Source organism: Myxine glutinosa, chromosome 2, assembly GCF_964187855.1.
Source record: "Myxine glutinosa chromosome 2, kmMyxGlut1.1, whole genome shotgun sequence".
NCBI classification, from domain to species: domain Eukaryota; kingdom Metazoa; phylum Chordata; class Myxini; order Myxiniformes; family Myxinidae; genus Myxine; species Myxine glutinosa.
The window spans coordinates 110,496,017-110,516,876 of NC_136262.1; the positions used below are offsets into that span (position 1 = coordinate 110,496,017).

General features: G+C 31.6%; 1 protein-coding gene across 2 annotated transcripts in view; it reads left to right on the plus strand.

Moving 5' to 3' along the window:
- Positions 1 to 20,860, plus strand: part of LOC137421433 (matrix metalloproteinase-9) — a 123,194-nt gene that overhangs the window by 65,894 nt on the left and 36,440 nt on the right. For both annotated transcript variants that reach the window (XM_068107487.2, XM_068107489.2), the window contains exons 7-8: positions 17,123 to 17,299; positions 19,210 to 19,368. In XM_068107487.2, the coding sequence (XP_067963588.2) occupies positions 17,123 to 17,299; positions 19,210 to 19,368 (336 nt within the window). The remainder of the gene's footprint in view (positions 1 to 17,122; positions 17,300 to 19,209; positions 19,369 to 20,860) is intronic.

Consider the following 20,860-nt stretch of genomic DNA (forward strand, 5'->3'; position numbering starts at 1 on the left):
AACAGATCCTAGCAACTACAGACCAATCAGCCTTCTCCCAATTATCAGCAAAGTCATGGAATCCATCATTGCTTCGGATATGAAATCTTTCCTCTTCTCCAATGGCTTGATCTCTGATCATCAATTTGGTTTCAGACCAGGTCACTCTACTCTGGACATGCTGCTTCTGCTGTCTCAACAATGGATGGAGGTCCTCAATGCCAAACAGGAAATTAGAGCTGTCTCCCTCGACATATCACGTGCCTTCGACACGGTCTGGCACCCCGCTCTGCTCACCAAACTCTCCTCCTTTGGTATCCATGGAAATCTCCACGCATGGCTGGCGGACTTCCTCTCTAGTCGTCGTCAACGTGTGGCCCTGAATGGGTTTCTCTCATCTCCTCTTCCTGTTCAGGCTGGAGTTCCCCAAGGCAGTGTTCTGGGCCCCGTGCTTTTTCTGGTCTTCATCAATGATCTCTCTGACTCTCTCGAAAATCCTCTCTATCTCTTTGCTGATGACTCCACTCTCTGCCGCTCCATTCCTCTTCCCTCAGATCGGCAGTCTGCTGCCTCCTCACTCTCTGAAGACCTGGACAAAATCACAGACTGGTCAAACAAGTGGAACATGTCTTTCAATCCTGACAAATCTCACACTCTTACCATGTCTCTCCGAAAAGATCGACTGGACAACCCTCCCATCTACTTTCTCAACAATCCTCTCCAAGAAGTTCTGTCGCTCAAGATTTTGGGTCTCACTATCTGCCATGATCTTTCTTGGGAAAACCACATTTCCAAGCTGGCCTCCAAAGCCAGTCGCCGACTGGGCATCCTCCGTCGTGCGAAGTCCTTCCTTGGCACACCTGAGCTCCTCACCACATACAAGGCTTTCATCCGCAGCTCAATGGAATACAGTTCTCCCCTATGGGCCGGTGCTCCTGCCTCACACCTAGCTCGGCTTCACGCTGTTGAAACCAAAGCTTTCAGAATTATTGGAATCTCCCGCGATGAAGCTATCTCTGAGGGCCTTTCACTCACTCACCGCAGGCAGGTAGGTGGTCTTTCTGTCTTCTACCGACTCCTCTCCGGCCTTGCACCCCCAGCTCTCTCTGTGCTCTGTCCCCCAAATATTCCTACAGGTCGCACAAGATCTGCCAGCAACCCTCTGATGGTTAAACTGCCGAAATCTCGGCTCTCTGCTCACCTTCACTCTTTCATTCCTCTTTTCTCCCGCCTCTGGAACAAACTCCCTCACTCCCTTCAATCCCACTCCTCCCTCCAGGTCTTTAAAACAGCTGTTCACCACCATCTCTTATCTTCCCCCATCCAAAACCTTGATCTTTTCTACCCCCGCTAATTCACCCCAGATCCACCTTGTTTGAAATTCCAACTTCTTTCCTGGAAGTCCTGGCAGTGTCCATATGTTTTATACCTCTCCCACCGCCCCTTCCCATGCCCCCCCCCCCCCCAAAGCCCTCGCCCTCTCTCAGATCTCTCGATGTCTCCATGTCTCTCGGTCCCTGCTCTCAAATGTTGTGTTTGTGTCCTTCCCCCTCTCTCCCCATCTTGTCTACCGCTCCCGATGTTATATGTTTTATGTGTCGGTTTGTCTTTCTGTGTGATTAATGTTCGCTCTTTCACGAGCCTCGATCTTGTATACAAAAAAAAAAAAAAAAAAAAAAAAAAAAGATTGTTTAAAATGATATTTGGAGACGAGTTTTTCTCACTATTTATATAGAGAAAGATTGTTTAAAATGATATTTGGAGACGAGTTTTTCTCACTATTTACACAGAGAAAGATTGTTCAAAATGATATTTGGAGACGAGTTTTTCTCACTATTTATATAGAGAAAGATTGTTTAAAATGATATTTGGAGACGAGTTTTTCTCACTATTTATATAGAGAAAGATTGTTTAAAATGATATTTGGAGACGAGTTTTTCTCACTATTTACACAGAGAAAGATTGTTCAAAATGATTTTTGGAGACGAGTTTTTCTCACTATTTATATAGAAAAAGATTGTTTGAAATGATTTTTGGAGACGAGTTTTTGTCACTATTTACAAAGAGAAAGATTGTTTAAAATGATATTTGGAGACGAGTTTTTCTCACTATTTATATAGAGAAAGATTGTTTAAAATGATATTTGGAGATGAGTTTTTCTCACTATTTACACAGAGAAAGATTGTTTAAAATGATATTTGGAGACGAGTTTTTCTCACTATTTACAAAGAGAAAGATTGTTTAAAATGATATTTGGAGACGAGTTTTTCTCACTATTTATATAGAGAAAGATTGTTTAAAATGATATTTGGAGATGAGTTTTTGCCTCTATTTACAAAGAGAAAGATTGTTTAAAATGATTTTTGGAGATGAGTTTTTCTCACTATTTACACAGAGAAAGATTGTTTGAAATGATATTTGGAGACGAGTTTTTCTGTATTTATATGGAGAAAGATTGTTTAAAATGATATTTGGAGATGAGTCTTTCTCACTATTTATATAGAGAAAGATTGTTTAAAATGATATTTGGAGACGAGTTTTTCTCACTATTTATATAGATAAAGATTGTTTAAAATGATTTTTGGAGATGAGTTTTTCGCACTATTTATATAGAGAAAGATTGTTTGAAATGATATTTGGAGATGAGTTTTTCTCACTATTTATATAGAGAAAGATTGTTTGAAATGATATTTGGAGACGAGTTTTTCTCACTATTTATATAGAGAAAGATTGTTTGAAATGATATTTGGAGATGAGTTTTTCTCACTATTTATATAGAGAAAGATTGTTTGAAATGATTTTTGGAGACGAGTTTTTCTCACTATTTACAAAGAGAAAGATTGTTGAAAATGATATTTGGAGATGAGTTTTTCTCACTATTTATATAGAGAAAGATTGTTTGAAATGATATTTGGAGATGAGTTTTTCTCACTATTTACACAGAGAAAGATTGTTCAAAATGATTTTTGGAGACGAGTTTTTCTCACTATTTATATCGTGAAAGATTGTTTGAAATGATTTTTGGAGACGAGTTTTTCTCACTATTTACAAAGAGAAAGATTGTTGAAAATGATTTTTGGAGACGAGTTTTTCTCACTATTTATATTGAGAAAGATTGTTTGAAATGATATTTGGAGATGAGTTTTTCTCACTATTTATATAGAGAAAGATTGTTTAAAATGATATTTGGAGACGAGTTTTTCTCACTATTTATATAGAGAAAGATTGTTTGAAATGATATTTGGAGACGAGTTTTTCTCACTATTTATATAGAGAAAGATTGTTTGAAATGATTTTTGGAGACGAGTTTTTCTCACTATTTACAAAGAGAAAGATTGTTGAAAATGATATTTGGAGATGAGTTTTTCTCACTATTTATATAGAGAAAGATTGTTTGAAATGATATTTGGAGATGAGTTTTTCTCACTATTTACACAGAGAAAGATTGTTCAAAATGATTTTTGGAGACGAGTTTTTCTCACTATTTATATCGTGAAAGATTGTTTGAAATGATTTTTGGAGACGAGTTTTTCTCACTATTTACAAAGAGAAAGATTGTTGAAAATGATTTTTGGAGACGAGTTTTTGTCACTATTTATATAGAGAAAGATTGTTTGAAATGATTTTTGGAGACGAGTTTTTGTCACTATTTATGTAGAGAAAGATTGTTTGAAATGATATTTGGAGACGAGTTTTTCTCACTATTTACACAGAGAAAGATTGTTTGAAATGATATTTGGAGATGAGTTTTTCTCACTATTTATATAGAGAAAGATTGTTGAAAATGATTTTTGGAGATGAGTTTTTCTCACTATTTATATAGAGAAAGATTGTTGAAAATGATTTTTGGAGACGAGTTTTTCTCACTATTTATATAGAGAAAGATTGTTTGAAATGATATTTGGAGACGAGTTTTTCTCACTATTTATAAAGAGAAAGATTGTTGAAAATGATTTTTGGAGACGAGTTTTTCTCACTATTTATACAGAGAAAGATTGTTTGAAATGATATTTGGAGATGAGTTTTTCTCACTATTTATATAGAGAAAGATTGTTTGAAATGATATTTGGAGATGAGTTTTTCTCACTATTTATATAGAGAAAGATTGTTTGAAATGATATTTGGAGACGAGTTTTTCTCACTATTTATATAGAGAAAGATTGTTTGAAATGATTTTTGGAGACGAGTTTTTCTCACTATTTATATAGAGAAAGATTGTTTGAAATGATTTTTGGAGACGAGTTTTTCTCACTATTTACAAAGAGAAAGATTGTTGAAAATGATATTTGGAGATGAGTTTTTCTCACTATTTATATAGAGAAAGATTGTTTGAAATGATATTTGGAGATGAGTTTTTCTCACTATTTACACAGAGAAAGATTGTTCAAAATGATTTTTGGAGACGAGTTTTTCTCACTATTTATATCGTGAAAGATTGTTTGAAATGATTTTTGGAGACGAGTTTTTCTCACTATTTACAAAGAGAAAGATTGTTGAAAATGATTTTTGGAGACGAGTTTTTCTCACTATTTATATAGAGAAAGATTGTTTGAAATGATATTTGGAGATGAGTTTTTCTCACTATTTATATAGAGAAAGATTGTTTAAAATGATATTTGGAGACGAGTTTTTCTCACTATTTATATAGAGAAAGATTGTTTGAAATGATATTTGGAGACGAGTTTTTCTCACTATTTATATAGAGAAAGATTGTTTGAAATGATTTTTGGAGACGAGTTTTTCTCACTATTTACAAAGAGAAAGATTGTTGAAAATGATATTTGGAGATGAGTTTTTCTCACTATTTATATAGAGAAAGATTGTTTGAAATGATTTTTGGAGACGAGTTTTTCTCACTATTTACAAAGAGAAAGGTTGTTGAAAATGATATTTGGAGATGAGTTTTTCTCACTATTTATATAGAGAAAGATTGTTTGAAATGATATTTGGAGATGAGTTTTTCTCACTATTTACACAGAGAAAGATTGTTCAAAATGATTTTTGGAGACGAGTTTTTCTCACTATTTATATCGTGAAAGATTGTTTGAAATGATTTTTGGAGACGAGTTTTTCTCACTATTTATATAGAGAAAGATTGTTTGAAATGATATTTGGAGACGAGTTTTTCTCACTATTTACACAGAGAAAGATTGTTCAAAATGATATTTGGAGATGAGTTTTTCTCACTATTTATATAGAGAAAGATTGTTGAAAATGATTTTTGGAGACGAGTTTTTCTCACTATTTACAAAGAGAAAGATTGTTGAAAATGATTTTTGGAGACGAGTTTTTCTCACTATTTATATAGAGAAAGATTGTTTGAAATGATATTTGGAGACGAGTTTTTCTCACTATTTATATAGAGAAAGATTGTTTGAAATGATTTTTGGAGACGAGTTTTTCTCACTATTTACAAAGAGAAAGATTGTTGAAAATGATATTTGGAGATGAGTTTTTCTCACTATTTATATAGAGAAAGATTGTTTGAAATGATATTTGAAGATGAGTTTTTCTCACTATTTACACAGAGAAAGATTGTTCAAAATGATTTTTGGAGACGAGTTTTTCTCACTATTTATATCGTGAAAGATTGTTTGAAACGATTTTTGGAGACGAGTTTTTCTCACTATTTACAAAGAGAAAGATTGTTGAAAATGATTTTTGGAGACGAGTTTTTGTCACTATTTATATAGAGAAAGATTGTTTGAAATGATTTTTGGAGACGAGTTTTTGTCACTATTTATATAGAGAAAGATTGTTTGAAATGATATTTGGAGACGAGTTTTTCTCACTATTTACACAGAGAAAGATTGTTTGAAATGATATTTGGAGATGAGTTTTTCTCACTATTTATATAGAGAAAGATTGTTTGAAATGATATTTGGAGACGAGTTTTTCTCACTATTTATATAGAGAAAGATTGTTGAAAATGATTTTTGGAGACGAGTTTTTCTCACTATTTATATAGAGAAAGATTGTTTGAAATGATATTTGGAGATTAGTTTTTCTCACTATTTATACAGAGAAAGATTGTTTGAAATGATATTTGGAGACGAGTTTTTCTCACTATTTATATAGAGAAAGATTGTTGAAAATGATTTTTGGAGACGAGTTTTTCTCACTATTTATATCGAGAAAGATTGTTGAAAATGATTTTTGGAGACGAGTTTTTCTCACTATTTATATAGAGAAAGATTGTTTGAAATGATATTTGGAGACGAGTTTTTCTCACTATTTATATAGAGAAAGATTGTTGAAAATGATTTTTGGAGACGAGTTTTTCTCACTATTTATATAGAGAAAGATTGTTTGAAATGATATTTGGAGATGAGTTTTTCTCACTATTTATATAGAGAAAGATTGTTTGAAATGATATTTGGAGACGAGTTTTTCTCACTATTTATATAGAGTAAGATTGTTTGAAATGATATTTGGAGACGAGTTTTTCTCACTATTTATATAGAGAAAGATTGTTTGAAATGATTTTTGGAGACGAGTTTTTCTCACTATTTATATAGAGAAAGATTGTTTGAAATGATTTTTGGAGACGAGTTTTTCTCACTATTTACAAAGAGAAAGATTGTTGAAAATGATATTTGGAGATGAGTTTTTCTCACTATTTATATAGAGAAAGATTGTTTGAAATGATATTTGGAGATGAGTTTTTCTCACTATTTATGTAGATAAAGATTGTTTGAAATGATATTTGGAGATGAGTTTTTCTCACTATTTATATAGAGAAAGATTGTTTGAAATGATATTTGGAGATGAGTTTTTCTCACTATTTATATAGAGAAAGATTGTTTGAAATGATATTTGGAGATGAGTTTTTCTCACTATTTATATAGATAAAGATTGTTTGAAATGATATTTGGAGATGAGTTTTTCTCACTATTTATATAGATAAAGATTGTTTGAAATGATATTTGGAGATGAGTTTTTCTCACTATTTATATAGAGAAAGATTGTTTGAAATGATATTTGGAGATGAGTTTTTCTCACTATTTATATAGAGAAAGATTGTTTGAAATGATATTTGGAGATGAGTTTTTCTCACTATTTATATAGAGAAAGATTGTTTGAAATGATATTTGGAGACGAGTTTTTCTCACTATTTATATAGAGTAAGATTGTTTGAAATGATATTTGGAGACGAGTTTTTCTCACTATTTATATAGAGAAAGATTGTTTTAAATGATTTTTGGAGACGAGTTTTTCTCACTATTTATATAGAGAAAGATTGTTTGAAATGATTTTTGGAGACGAGTTTTTCTCACTATTTACAAAGAGAAAGATTGTTGAAAATGATATTTGGAGATGAGTTTTTCTCACTATTTATATAGAGAAAGATTGTTTGAAATGATATTTGGAGATGAGTTTTTCTCACTATTTATGTAGATAAAGATTGTTTGAAATGATATTTGGAGATGAGTTTTTCTCACTATTTATATAGAGAAAGATTGTTTGAAATGATATTTGGAGATGAGTTTTTCTCACTATTTATATAGAGAAAGATTGTTTGAAATGATATTTGGAGATGAGTTTTTCTCACTATTTATATAGATAAAGATTGTTTGAAATGATATTTGGAGATGAGTTTTTCTCACTATTTATATAGATAAAGATTGTTTGAAATGATATTTGGAGATGAGTTTTTCTCACTATTTATATAGAGAAAGATTGTTTGAAATGATATTTGGAGATGAGTTTTTCTCACTATTTATATAGAGAAAGATTGTTTAAAATGATATTTGGAGACGAGTTTTTCTCACTATTTATATAGAGAAAGATTGTTTGAAATGATATTTGGAGACGAGTTTTTCTCACTATTTATATAGAGAAAGATTGTTTGAAATGATTTTTGGAGACGAGTTTTTCTCACTATTTACAAAGAGAAAGATTGTTGAAAATGATATTTGGAGATGAGTTTTTCTCACTATTTATATAGAGAAAGATTGTTTGAAATGATTTTTGGAGACGAGTTTTTCTCACTATTTATATAGAGAAAGATTGTTTGAAATGATATTTGGAGATTAGTTTTTCTCACTATTTATATAGAGAAAGATTGTTTGAAATGATATTTGGAGACGAGTTTTTCTCACTATTTATATAGAGAAAGATTGTTGAAAATGATTTTTGGAGACGAGTTTTTCTCACTATTTATATCGAGAAAGATTGTTGAAAATGATTTTTGGAGACGAGTTTTTCTCACTATTTATATAGAGAAAGATTGTTTGAAATGATATTTGGAGACGAGTTTTTCTCACTATTTATATAGAGAAAGATTGTTGAAAATGATTTTTGGAGACGAGTTTTTCTCACTATTTATATAGAGAAAGATTGTTTGAAATGATATTTGGAGATGAGTTTTTCTCACTATTTATATAGAGAAAGATTGTTTGAAATGATATTTGGAGACGAGTTTTTCTCACTATTTATATAGAGTAAGATTGTTTGAAATGATATTTGGAGACGAGTTTTTCTCACTATTTATATAGAGAAAGATTGTTTGAAATGATTTTTGGAGACGAGTTTTTCTCACTATTTATATAGAGAAAGATTGTTTGAAATGATTTTTGGAGATGAGTTTTTCTCACTATTTATATAGAGAAAGATTGTTTGAAATGATATTTGGAGATGAGTTTTTCTCACTATTTATATAGAGAAAGATTGTTTGAAATGATATTTGGAGATGAGTTTTTCTCACTATTTATATAGATAAAGATTGTTTGAAATGATATTTGGAGATGAGTTTTTCTCACTATTTATATAGATAAAGATTGTTTGAAATGATATTTGGAGATGAGTTTTTCTCACTATTTATATAGATAAAGATTGTTTGAAATGATATTTGGAGATGAGTTTTTCTCACTATTTATATAGAGAAAGATTGTTTGAAATGATATTTGGAGATGAGTTTTTCTCACTATTTATATAGAGAAAGATTGTTTGAAATGATATTTGGAGACGAGTTTTTCTCACTATTTATATAGAGAAAGATTGTTTGAAATGATATTTGGAGACGAGTTTTTCTCACTATTTATATAGAGAAAGATTGTTTGAAATGATTTTTGGAGACGAGTTTTTCTCACTATTTACAAAGAGAAAGATTGTTGAAAATGATATTTGGAGATGAGTTTTTCTCACTATTTATATCGAGAAAGATTGTTTGAAATGATTTTTGGAGACGAGTTTTTCTCACTATTTACAAAGAGAAAGATTGTTGAAAATGATTTTTGGAGACGAGTTTTTCTCACTATTTATATTGAGAAAGATTGTTTGAAATGATATTTGGAGATGAGTTTTTCTCACTATTTATATAGAGAAAGATTGTTGAAAATGATTTTTGGAGACGAGTTTTTCTCACTATTTACAAAGAGAAAGATTGTTGAAAATGATTTTTGGAGACGAGTTTTTCTCACTATTTATATAGAGAAAGATTGTTTGAAATGATATTTGGAGACGAGTTTTTCTCACTATTTATATAGAGAAAGATTGTTTGAAATGATTTTTGGAGACGAGTTTTTCTCACTATTTACAAAGAGAAAGATTGTTGAAAATGATATTTGGAGATGAGTTTTTCTCACTATTTATATAGAGAAAGATTGTTTGAAATGATATTTGGAGATGAGTTTTTCTCACTATTTACACAGAGAAAGATTGTTCAAAATGATTTTTGGAGACGAGTTTTTCTCACTATTTATATCGTGAAAGATTGTTTGAAATGATTTTTGGAGACGAGTTTTTCTCACTATTTACAAAGAGAAAGATTGTTGAAAATGATTTTTGGAGACGAGTTTTTGTCACTATTTATATAGAGAAAGATTGTTTGAAATGATTTTTGGAGACGAGTTTTTGTCACTATTTATATAGAGAAAGATTGTTGAAAATGATTTTTGGAGACGAGTTTTTCTCACTATTTATATAGAGAAAGATTGTTTGAAATGATATTTGGAGATGAGTTTTTCTCACTATTTATATAGAGAAAGATTGTTTGAAATGATATTTGGAGACGAGTTTTTCTCACTATTTATATAGAGTAAGATTGTTTGAAATGATATTTGGAGACGAGTTTTTCTCACTATTTATATAGAGAAAGATTGTTTGAAATGATTTTTGGAGACGAGTTTTTCTCACTATTTATATAGAGAAAGATTGTTTGAAATGATTTTTGGAGATGAGTTTTTCTCACTATTTATATAGAGAAAGATTGTTTGAAATGATATTTGGAGATGAGTTTTTCTCACTATTTATATAGAGAAAGATTGTTTGAAATGATATTTGGAGATGAGTTTTTCTCACTATTTATATAGATAAAGATTGTTTGAAATGATATTTGGAGATGAGTTTTTCTCACTATTTATATAGATAAAGATTGTTTGAAATGATATTTGGAGATGAGTTTTTCTCACTATTTATATAGATAAAGATTGTTTGAAATGATATTTGGAGATGAGTTTTTCTCACTATTTATATAGAGAAAGATTGTTTGAAATGATATTTGGAGATGAGTTTTTCTCACTATTTATATAGAGAAAGATTGTTTGAAATGATATTTGGAGACGAGTTTTTCTCACTATTTATATAGAGAAAGATTGTTTGAAATGATATTTGGAGACGAGTTTTTCTCACTATTTATATAGAGAAAGATTGTTTGAAATGATTTTTGGAGACGAGTTTTTCTCACTATTTACAAAGAGAAAGATTGTTGAAAATGATATTTGGAGATGAGTTTTTCTCACTATTTATATCGAGAAAGATTGTTTGAAATGATTTTTGGAGACGAGTTTTTCTCACTATTTACAAAGAGAAAGATTGTTGAAAATGATTTTTGGAGACGAGTTTTTCTCACTATTTATATTGAGAAAGATTGTTTGAAATGATATTTGGAGATGAGTTTTTCTCACTATTTATATAGAGAAAGATTGTTGAAAATGATTTTTGGAGACGAGTTTTTCTCACTATTTACAAAGAGAAAGATTGTTGAAAATGATTTTTGGAGACGAGTTTTTCTCACTATTTATATAGAGAAAGATTGTTTGAAATGATATTTGGAGACGAGTTTTTCTCACTATTTATATAGAGAAAGATTGTTTGAAATGATTTTTGGAGACGAGTTTTTCTCACTATTTACAAAGAGAAAGATTGTTGAAAATGATATTTGGAGATGAGTTTTTCTCACTATTTATATAGAGAAAGATTGTTTGAAATGATATTTGGAGATGAGTTTTTCTCACTATTTACACAGAGAAAGATTGTTCAAAATGATTTTTGGAGACGAGTTTTTCTCACTATTTATATCGTGAAAGATTGTTTGAAATGATTTTTGGAGACGAGTTTTTCTCACTATTTACAAAGAGAAAGATTGTTGAAAATGATTTTTGGAGACGAGTTTTTGTCACTATTTATATAGAGAAAGATTGTTTGAAATGATTTTTGGAGACGAGTTTTTGTCACTATTTATATAGAGAAAGATTGTTTGAAATGATATTTGGAGACGAGTTTTTCTCACTATTTACACAGAGAAAGATTGTTTGAAATGATATTTGGAGATGAGTTTTTCTCACTATTTATATAGAGAAAGATTGTTTGAAATGATATTTGGAGACGAGTTTTTCTCACTATTTATATAGAGAAAGATTGTTGAAAATGATTTTTGGAGACGAGTTTTTCTCACTATTTATATAGAGAAAGATTGTTTGAAATGATATTTGGAGATGTGTTTTTCTCACTATTTATATAGAGAAAGATTGTTTGAAATGATATTTGGAGACGAGTTTTTCTCACTATTTATATAGAGAAAGATTGTTGAAAATGATTTTTGGAGACGAGTTTTTCTCACTATTTATATAGAGAAAGATTGTTGAAAATGATTTTTGGAGACGAGTTTTTCTCACTATTTATATAGAGAAAGATTGTTTGAAATGATATTTGGAGACGAGTTTTTCTCACTATTTATATAGAGAAAGATTGTTGAAAATGATTTTTGGAGACGAGTTTTTCTCACTATTTATATAGAGAAAGATTGTTTGAAATGATATTTGGAGATGAGTTTTTCTCACTATTTATATAGAGAAAGATTGTTTGAAATGATATTTGGAGACGAGTTTTTCTCACTATTTATATAGAGTAAGATTGTTTGAAATGATATTTGGAGACGAGTTTTTCTCACTATTTATATAGAGAAAGATTGTTTGAAATGATTTTTGGAGACGAGTTTTTCTCACTATTTATATAGAGAAAGATTGTTTGAAATGATTTTTGGAGACGAGTTTTTCTCACTATTTACAAAGAGAAAGATTGTTGAAAATGATATTTGGAGATGAGTATTTCTCACTATTTATATAGAGAAAGATTGTTTGAAATGATATTTGGAGATGAGTTTTTCTCACTATTTACACAGAGAAAGATTGTTCAAAATGATTTTTGGAGACGAGTTTTTCTCACTATTTATATCGTGAAAGATTGTTTGAAATGATTTTTGGAGACGAGTTTTTCTCACTATTTACAAAGAGAAAGATTGTTGAAAATGATTTTTGGAGACGAGTTTTTCTCACTATTTATATAGAGAAAGATTGTTTGAAATGATATTTGGAGATGAGTTTTTCTCACTATTTATATAGAGAAAGATTGTTTAAAATGATATTTGGAGACGAGTTTTTCTCACTATTTATATAGAGAAAGATTGTTTGAAATGATATTTGGAGACGAGTTTTTCTCACTATTTATATAGAGAAAGATTGTTTGAAATGATTTTTGGAGACGAGTTTTTCTCACTATTTACAAAGAGAAAGATTGTTGAAAATGATATTTGGAGATGAGTTTTTCTCACTATTTATATAGAGAAAGATTGTTTGAAATGATTTTTGGAGACGAGTTTTTCTCACTATTTACAAAGAGAAAGATTGTTGAAAATGATATTTGGAGATGAGTTTTTCTCACTATTTATATAGAGAAAGATTGTTTGAAATGATATTTGGAGATGAGTTTTTCTCACTATTTACACAGAGAAAGATTGTTCAAAATGATTTTTGGAGACGAGTTTTTCTCACTATTTATATCGTGAAAGATTGTTTGAAATGATTTTTGGAGACGAGTTTTTCTCACTATTTACAAAGAGAAAGATTGTTGAAAATGATTTTTGGAGACGAGTTTTTCTCACTATTTATATTGAGAAAGATTGTTTGAAATGATATTTGGAGATGAGTTTTTCTCACTATTTATATAGAGAAAGATTGTTGAAAATGATTTTTGGAGACGAGTTTTTCTCACTATTTACAAAGAGAAAGATTGTTGAAAATGATTTTTGGAGACGAGTTTTTCTCACTATTTATATAGAGAAAGATTGTTTGAAATGATATTTGGAGACGAGTTTTTCTCACTATTTATATAGAGAAAGATTGTTTGGAATGATTTTTGGAGACGAGTTTTTCTCACTATTTACAAAGAGAAAGATTGTTGAAAATGATATTTGGAGATGAGTTTTTCTCACTATTTATATAGAGAAAGATTGTTTGAAATGATATTTGGAGATGAGTTTTTCTCACTATTTACACAGAGAAAGATTGTTCAAAATGATTTTTGGAGACGAGTTTTTCTCACTATTTATATCGTGAAAGATTGTTTGAAATGATTTTTGGAGACGAGTTTTTCTCACTATTTACAAAGAGAAAGATTGTTGAAAATGATTTTTGGAGACGAGTTTTTGTCACTATTTATATAGAGAAAGATTGTTTGAAATGATTTTTGGAGACGAGTTTTTGTCACTATTTATATAGAGAAAGATTGTTTGAAATGATATTTGGAGACGAGTTTTTCTCACTATTTACACAGAGAAAGATTGTTTGAAATGATATTTGGAGATGAGTTTTTCTCACTATTTATATAGAGAAAGATTGTTTGAAATGATATTTGGAGACGAGTTTTTCTCACTATTTATATAGAGAAAGATTGTTGAAAATGATTTTTGGAGACGAGTTTTTCTCACTATTTATATAGAGAAAGATTGTTTGAAATGATATTTGGAGATGAGTTTTTCTCACTATTTATATAGAGAAAGATTGTTTGAAATGATATTTGGAGACGAGTTTTTCTCACTATTTATATAGAGAAAGATTGTTGAAAATGATTTTTGGAGACGAGTTTTTCTCACTATTTATATAGAGAAAGATTGTTGAAAATGATTTTTGGAGACGAGTTTTTCTCACTATTTATATAGAGAAAGATTGTTGAAAATGATTTTTGGAGACGAGTTTTTCTCACTATTTATATAGAGAAAGATTGTTTGAAATGATATTTGGAGATGAGTTTTTCTCACTATTTATATAGAGAAAGAACATGAAATGATATTTGGAGACGAGTTTTTCTCACTCTTTATATAGAGAAAGATTGTTTGAAATGATATTTGGAGACGAGTTTTTCTCACTATTTATATAGAGAAAGATTGTTTGAAATGATTTTTGGAGACGAGTTTTTCTCACTATTTATATAGAGAAAGATTGTTTGAAATGATTTTTGGAGACGAGTTTTTCTCACTATTTACAAAGAGAAAGATTGTTGAAAATGATATTTGGAGATGAGTTTTTCTCACTATTTATATAGAGAAAGATTGTTTGAAATGATATTTGGAGATGAGTTTTTCTCACTATTTACACAGAGAAAGATTGTTCAAAATGATTTTTGGAGACGAGTTTTTCTCACTATTTATATCGTGAAAGATTGTTTGAAATGATTTTTGGAGACGAGTTTTTCTCACTATTTACAAAGAGAAAGATTGTTGAAAATGATTTTTGGAGACGAGTTTTTCTCACTATTTATATAGAGAAAGATTGTTTGAAATGATATTTGGAGATGAGTTTTTCTCACTATTTATATAGAGAAAGATTGTTTAAAATGATATTTGGAGACGAGTTTTTCTCACTATTTATATAGAGAAAGATTGTTTGAAATGATATTTGGAGACGAGTTTTTCTCACTATTTATATAGAGAAAGATTGTTCAAAATGATTTTTGGAGACGAGTTTTTGTCACTATTTATATAGAGAAAGATTGTTTGAAATGATATTTGGAGACGAGTTTTTCTCACTATTTACACAGAGAAAGATTGTTCAAAATGATTTTTGGAGATGAGTTTTTCTCACTATTTACACAGAGAAAGATTGTTTAAAATGATTTTTGGAGACGAGTTTTTGTCACTATTTATATAGAGAAAGATTGTTTGAAATGATATTTGGAGACGAGTTTTTCTCACTATTTACACAGAGAAAGATTGTTTAAAATGATATTTGGAGACGAGTTTTTCTCACTATTTATATAGAGAAAGATTGTTCAAAATGATTTTTGGAGATGAGTTTTTGTCACTATTTATATAGAGAAAGATTGTTTGAAATGATATTTGGAGACGAGTTTTTCTCACTATTTACACAGAGAAAGATTGTTTAAAATGATATTTGGAGACGAGTTTTTCTCACTATTTACACAGAGAAAGATTGTTTAAAATGATTTTTGGAGACGAGTTTTTCTCACTATTTACACAGAGAAAGATTGTTTAAAATGATTTTTGGAGACGAGTTTTTCTCACTATTTACACAGAGAAAGATTGTTTCAAATGATATTTGGAGATAAGTTTTTCTCACTATTTATATAGAGAAAGATTGTTTAAAATGATTTTTGGAGACGAGTTTTTCTCACTATTTACACAGAGAAAGATTGTTTAAAATGATTTTTGGAGACGAGTTTTTCTCACTATTTACACAGAGAAAGATTGTTTAAAATGATTTTTGGAGACGAGTTTTTCTCACTATTTACACAGAGAAAGATTGTTTAAAATGATTTTTGGAGACGAGTTTTTCTCACTATTTACACAGAGAAAGATTGTTTCAAATGATATTTGGAGATAAGTTTTTCTCACTATTTATATAGAGAAAGATTGTTTAAAATGATTTTTGGAGACGAGTTTTTCTCACTATTTACACAGAGAAAGATTGTTTAAAATGATTTTTGGAGACGAGTTTTTCTCACTATTTACACAGAGAAAGATTGTTTAAAATGATTTTTGGAGACGAGTTTTTCTCACTATTTACACAGAGAAAGATTGTTTAAAATGATATTTGGAGATAAGTTTTTCTCACTATTTATATAGAGAAAGATTGTTTAAAATGATATTTGGAGATGAGTTTTTCTCACTATTTATATAGAGAAAGATTGTTTGAAATGATATTTGGAGACGAGTTTTTCTCACTATTTACACAGAGAAAGATTGTTTAAAATGATATTTGGAGACGAGTTTTTCTCACTATTTACACAGAGAAAGATTGTTTAAAATGATTTTTGGAGACGAGTTTTTCTCACTATTTACACAGAGAAAGATTGTTTAAAATGATTTTTGGAGACGAGTTTTTCTCACTATTTACACAGAGAAAGATTGTTTAAAATGATATTTGGAGATGAGTTTTTCTCACTATTTACACAGAGAAAGATTGTTTAAAATGATTTTTGGAGACGAGTTTTTCTCACTATTTATATCGAGAAAGATTGTTTAAAATGATATTTGGAGATGAGTTTTTATCACTATTTAGTATTTGTATATTATCTTTTTTAAATGGAACTGTCCAAGTTAAGGCCTACTGTGTCTGATTGCTTTTTCCAGCATGTTTTATGTTTTTTTTAAATGGGGTTTCTGGATTTTGTGAATTTTACTTTAGAAAAACAGTTAATTACTGGTCAAAGTACCTTCAAAACTGTCAATTTTGGTGCAAGCTGTCAAGAAGGTGCATTGCCCTCGAACCCCCGTTTTGATGCTTGGAGACCTGCTGTGAATATTGGTACATTTCAGACGCACATGCGCACCTGAGCGATATTCAGTCCCTACCACCTGAATATGTAGGCCTTAGGAAATGAGAAATAGTGATCTGTTTTAAATCTTTTTTTGGAGAGCTAACATAAAAAATATTTTGATTTGACTTTAATGTTAATTTGATGTGCCTTAGAACCCACATTTTCGTACTACTCATGTACATCGATACTATTGTGACAATGGTCATCCCTCGTACAATCGCTCTCAACATGTTGCATGATGTACGTCCATGGAAATACAGACATGGTTTTTACTTTTTTGTGCATCTCTCATCCCTGAATACCACAGTTGAAGCCGTTACGACCGGTGGAAATGCCAATGGTGCACCATGTGTCTTTCCTTTTGTGGCTTACGGAAAGGAGTTTAACCGCTGCACATCCGAAAAACGACAAGATGGTCGCCTTTGGTGTGCTACCACCAAAAGTTACGACAAAGATGCTAAATACGGTCTTTGCCAAAAAAGTGGTGCGTTATAAAGGTTTGATGTAAATTACAGCATGCACATTTTACTCTGTAGATGTTCTCCGACTTTGTTTTGTTTTTTATGTGGCAAACTGCCCGATTCCCTCAATTCTCTTCAATATCCGTATTTCATTTGCTATCTTCTCATTTTCTGGGAATGGGTGTTTCCTAATAGATTTATTTACCCAGTAGCTTTGAGTTCCCTTAGCATCCTTTAATGCAAACTTTATTGTCCTAAAATTATTATTCCTTCTCAGACTTCCTAAATAGCTTGTTTTGGATACATTTAGCTTTGCAAGATAAATACTTGATAGAAGCATGTGGAAAACACCCAAACTTTAATGAGAAAGTGGATAAGAAATTCATGTAGAGCCACTGCCATCCTAGCAGGCAGGCCCAGGCCTATTCAAACATCAGAAACATACTGATGCTGACATTTGGAAAACTGCTTTACCAGAACTACAAAATAAGACTCAAATCAATTTTCATGAATTCAGTTAAGAGGTATGGGGATATGCTTTGCATCTGCATTTTGTGGATTGGTTTGATATACTTAGAGCAAAGGTACTGAAGGAAAATAGAACACGAAAGTATCACAAAACAAGATGCAGTGAGAATTTCTGTTGCAATACATGAGAATTTCTGTCCTCTATCGGTCCCAAGTACTTACTTTTTCCACATGCGAAATTTTCATTTATGTTTATTTAAATTATACAATGGACTACAAAATGTAAATGCTTCATGATATTTGTTATATTATATCACCTTTATCTATCAATATTGTTGAAATGAAGATCAAATAGCTGTATGTTGAAATATGTTGAAAAAGTCAAAACTTTACATGGGGTGTACTTACTTTTTCACATGACTGTAGATCATGCTCAATACATTTCAAACTGATCAGACAAAGCGTTGTCGCTGTCAAATTATGATGTCATAATTATGGCCCCATGAGGTCATCGTTAGCAATACCTATTCCCATATGGAGTTCTTTACAATGAGCCACGTTTCAATTTTTTCCATGTAGCGGTTTGTTAGATGTAGAGGTGCAACATTTTTCGGTTTTCCCAAGATGGCGCCTGTGCCACATGACCTATGACGTCATGATTATCATTAAAATATTCTAAAGCAGGAGGCGCACGGATGGTGAAAATTTCGTGTCCATCAGACCAACAGTTGCTAAAAAAAATTAATAATGATCGGATGGATGAGTGTTGTATTTGTCGAATAATGACGTCATAACGAAGGCACTGATGACATCATCATTAACATATCTTATTCCCCATGGGGATTAGTTGATAATGAGCCAGGTCTCAATTTTTTCCATGGAGTGGTTTCAGAGATATAGAGGTGCAAAGTTTTTCCAAGATGGCGCCTGTAACACATGGCCTATGACGTCATGATTATCATTAAAATATTCTACAGGAGGAGGCGCTCTTATGGTGAAAATTTCATGTCAATCGGACCAACGGTTGCCGAGAAAATGCATTTTTAAAATGCAGACACGTACGGCACAGTCGGCACACGGCACACACACACACATGAATGCTTAACCCCGATTTTCGCTTCGCAAGCGCAGGGTAATAAAGCCATGTGCCGAGTTTCAGTTGAATATGAGACGCTTATCCTGTGTAACCACAAAATTGAACAACACCAACCTCTCAGTAGCAGTATGAAGGATGACTTGGCACTAAACATTGACCTCTATACAGGAAATGCTTTTAATTCCTTCACGCGAATGTAAACAGCAGTAAAGCCTTAATTATACCCGCCCCCCTCCCCCCCCCCACCCCCCCCCACGACAATTCCATCACCAATAAACCTACCAATATTTATGAAAACATGGTGTTTATGAGTATGTGTATATACTGTATAGAGTGAGTGCTCTGTCATTATGGAATGTCTTTGCACAGCCATGGACCTTGCAGTAGTTGCAGCTCATGAGATTGGCCACTCGCTTGGCCTGGGACACAGCCGCAATATGGCAGCTCTCATGTATCCTACATATACTTTTGACAAGAAAGAGCCAGTGCTCATGCAAGATGATCTTGATGGGATCAAGAGTCTGTACGGTGAGGCTGATACACCATTGATTGTTGTTGTTGTTCATTGTGCTTCTTGCTCTTTTTGCTGCTTTCATATTGTATTGAAAGCACTCGGTTTGTAATCTCTGTAAGTGGGGAAAAGGTACTTTGATTATCAAGTAATATTTTTTCCCTTTATCAAGTCAAGCAGACTCAGGGATATAATGGTTAGAGCATCCTCTCTGAATCTGAAAGGTTGGCAGTTTCACTCTGACCCTGGCCTAATCATACGAAAGACTTTAAAAACCTTAGGTGCTGATTCCTTGCTCAACATTTAAAGGAAAAGGTTCTCAAGGGTGAGTGCGCATACCTCGAGGCTCTCTTGCAAGCCTGTTGAGACCCAGAGGCCAGAGTTCATTGGGAAGTGACGTCACTTCCGAGTTCAGTGGCTGTTTGCCTGAAATCAAGTCTGCTGCTGTCTCACATATCTTTCTGCAGTTGTGTGCGTGATTTGTGTTGTGAGCCCTAAACCATGTATTAAAAGTAAATAAAAAGGTGAAAGGTTAATGAGGTACACTACCGGTCAAAAGTTTTAGAACACCTACATTTTTCCAGTTTTTATTGAAATTTACACAGTTTAATGTTCAGTGAATAACCTGAAATGGTACAAAGGTAAGCAGTAAACTGCTCGAGGTTAAAAAAAAGTTTAGGTTAGCAAAAATGGGAAAATAATGTAAATTGCACCGTTATATTGTAAAAAAAAAAAAGGCCTTCTTCAGAGAACAAGTAATGGGTTAACAACTTACATTTGTTCTGTAGCAATAAATAGCCTTGAAAGTTGATGCAAACAATTCCTACAGGTGTCCCAACCTCTGCTGATTACTTGATTACAAACCCCATCTGTATAAAAGCACTATTGGAACAGACTGTTATTACACCCTCTGAAGCATTATTTGGAAAAGATTGCACTGCAGGAAGTAGTATATTGGAAACTGGAGGAAACTCTGACAGGAAGAGGTCTGGCACACCAAAAGCCACAACAGAATCAGAAGACAAGTTTCTGAGAGTCAACAGCTTACGTGATCGGCGGCTCACAGGACAACAGCTTCAAGCACAACTTAACACTGGTCGAAGTAAGCAAGTCTCAGTTTCAACTGTGAAGATAAGACTTTGAGCTGCAGGTTTGACAGGTCGAGTGGCAGTAAGAAAGCCATTGCGAAGATGGCAAAATAAGAAAAAGAGGCTTGCCTGGGCCATGAAGCACCGCCAGTGGACTACTGAAGACTGGAAGACAGTCTTATGGACCGATGAATCAAAATTTGAAATCTTTGGTTCACCACACAGGGTTTTTATACGCCGTCGAGTAGGCGAAAGGATGGTTCCTCAGTGTGTGATACCAACTGTCAAACATGGCGAAGGAAGCGTGATGGTCTGGGGCTCTTTTGCTGGATCCAGAGTCTGCGACTTGCACAGAGTGACTGGCACCCTGAACCAAAATGGCTTCCACATCATTTTGCAGCGCCATGCAATACCCTCTGGT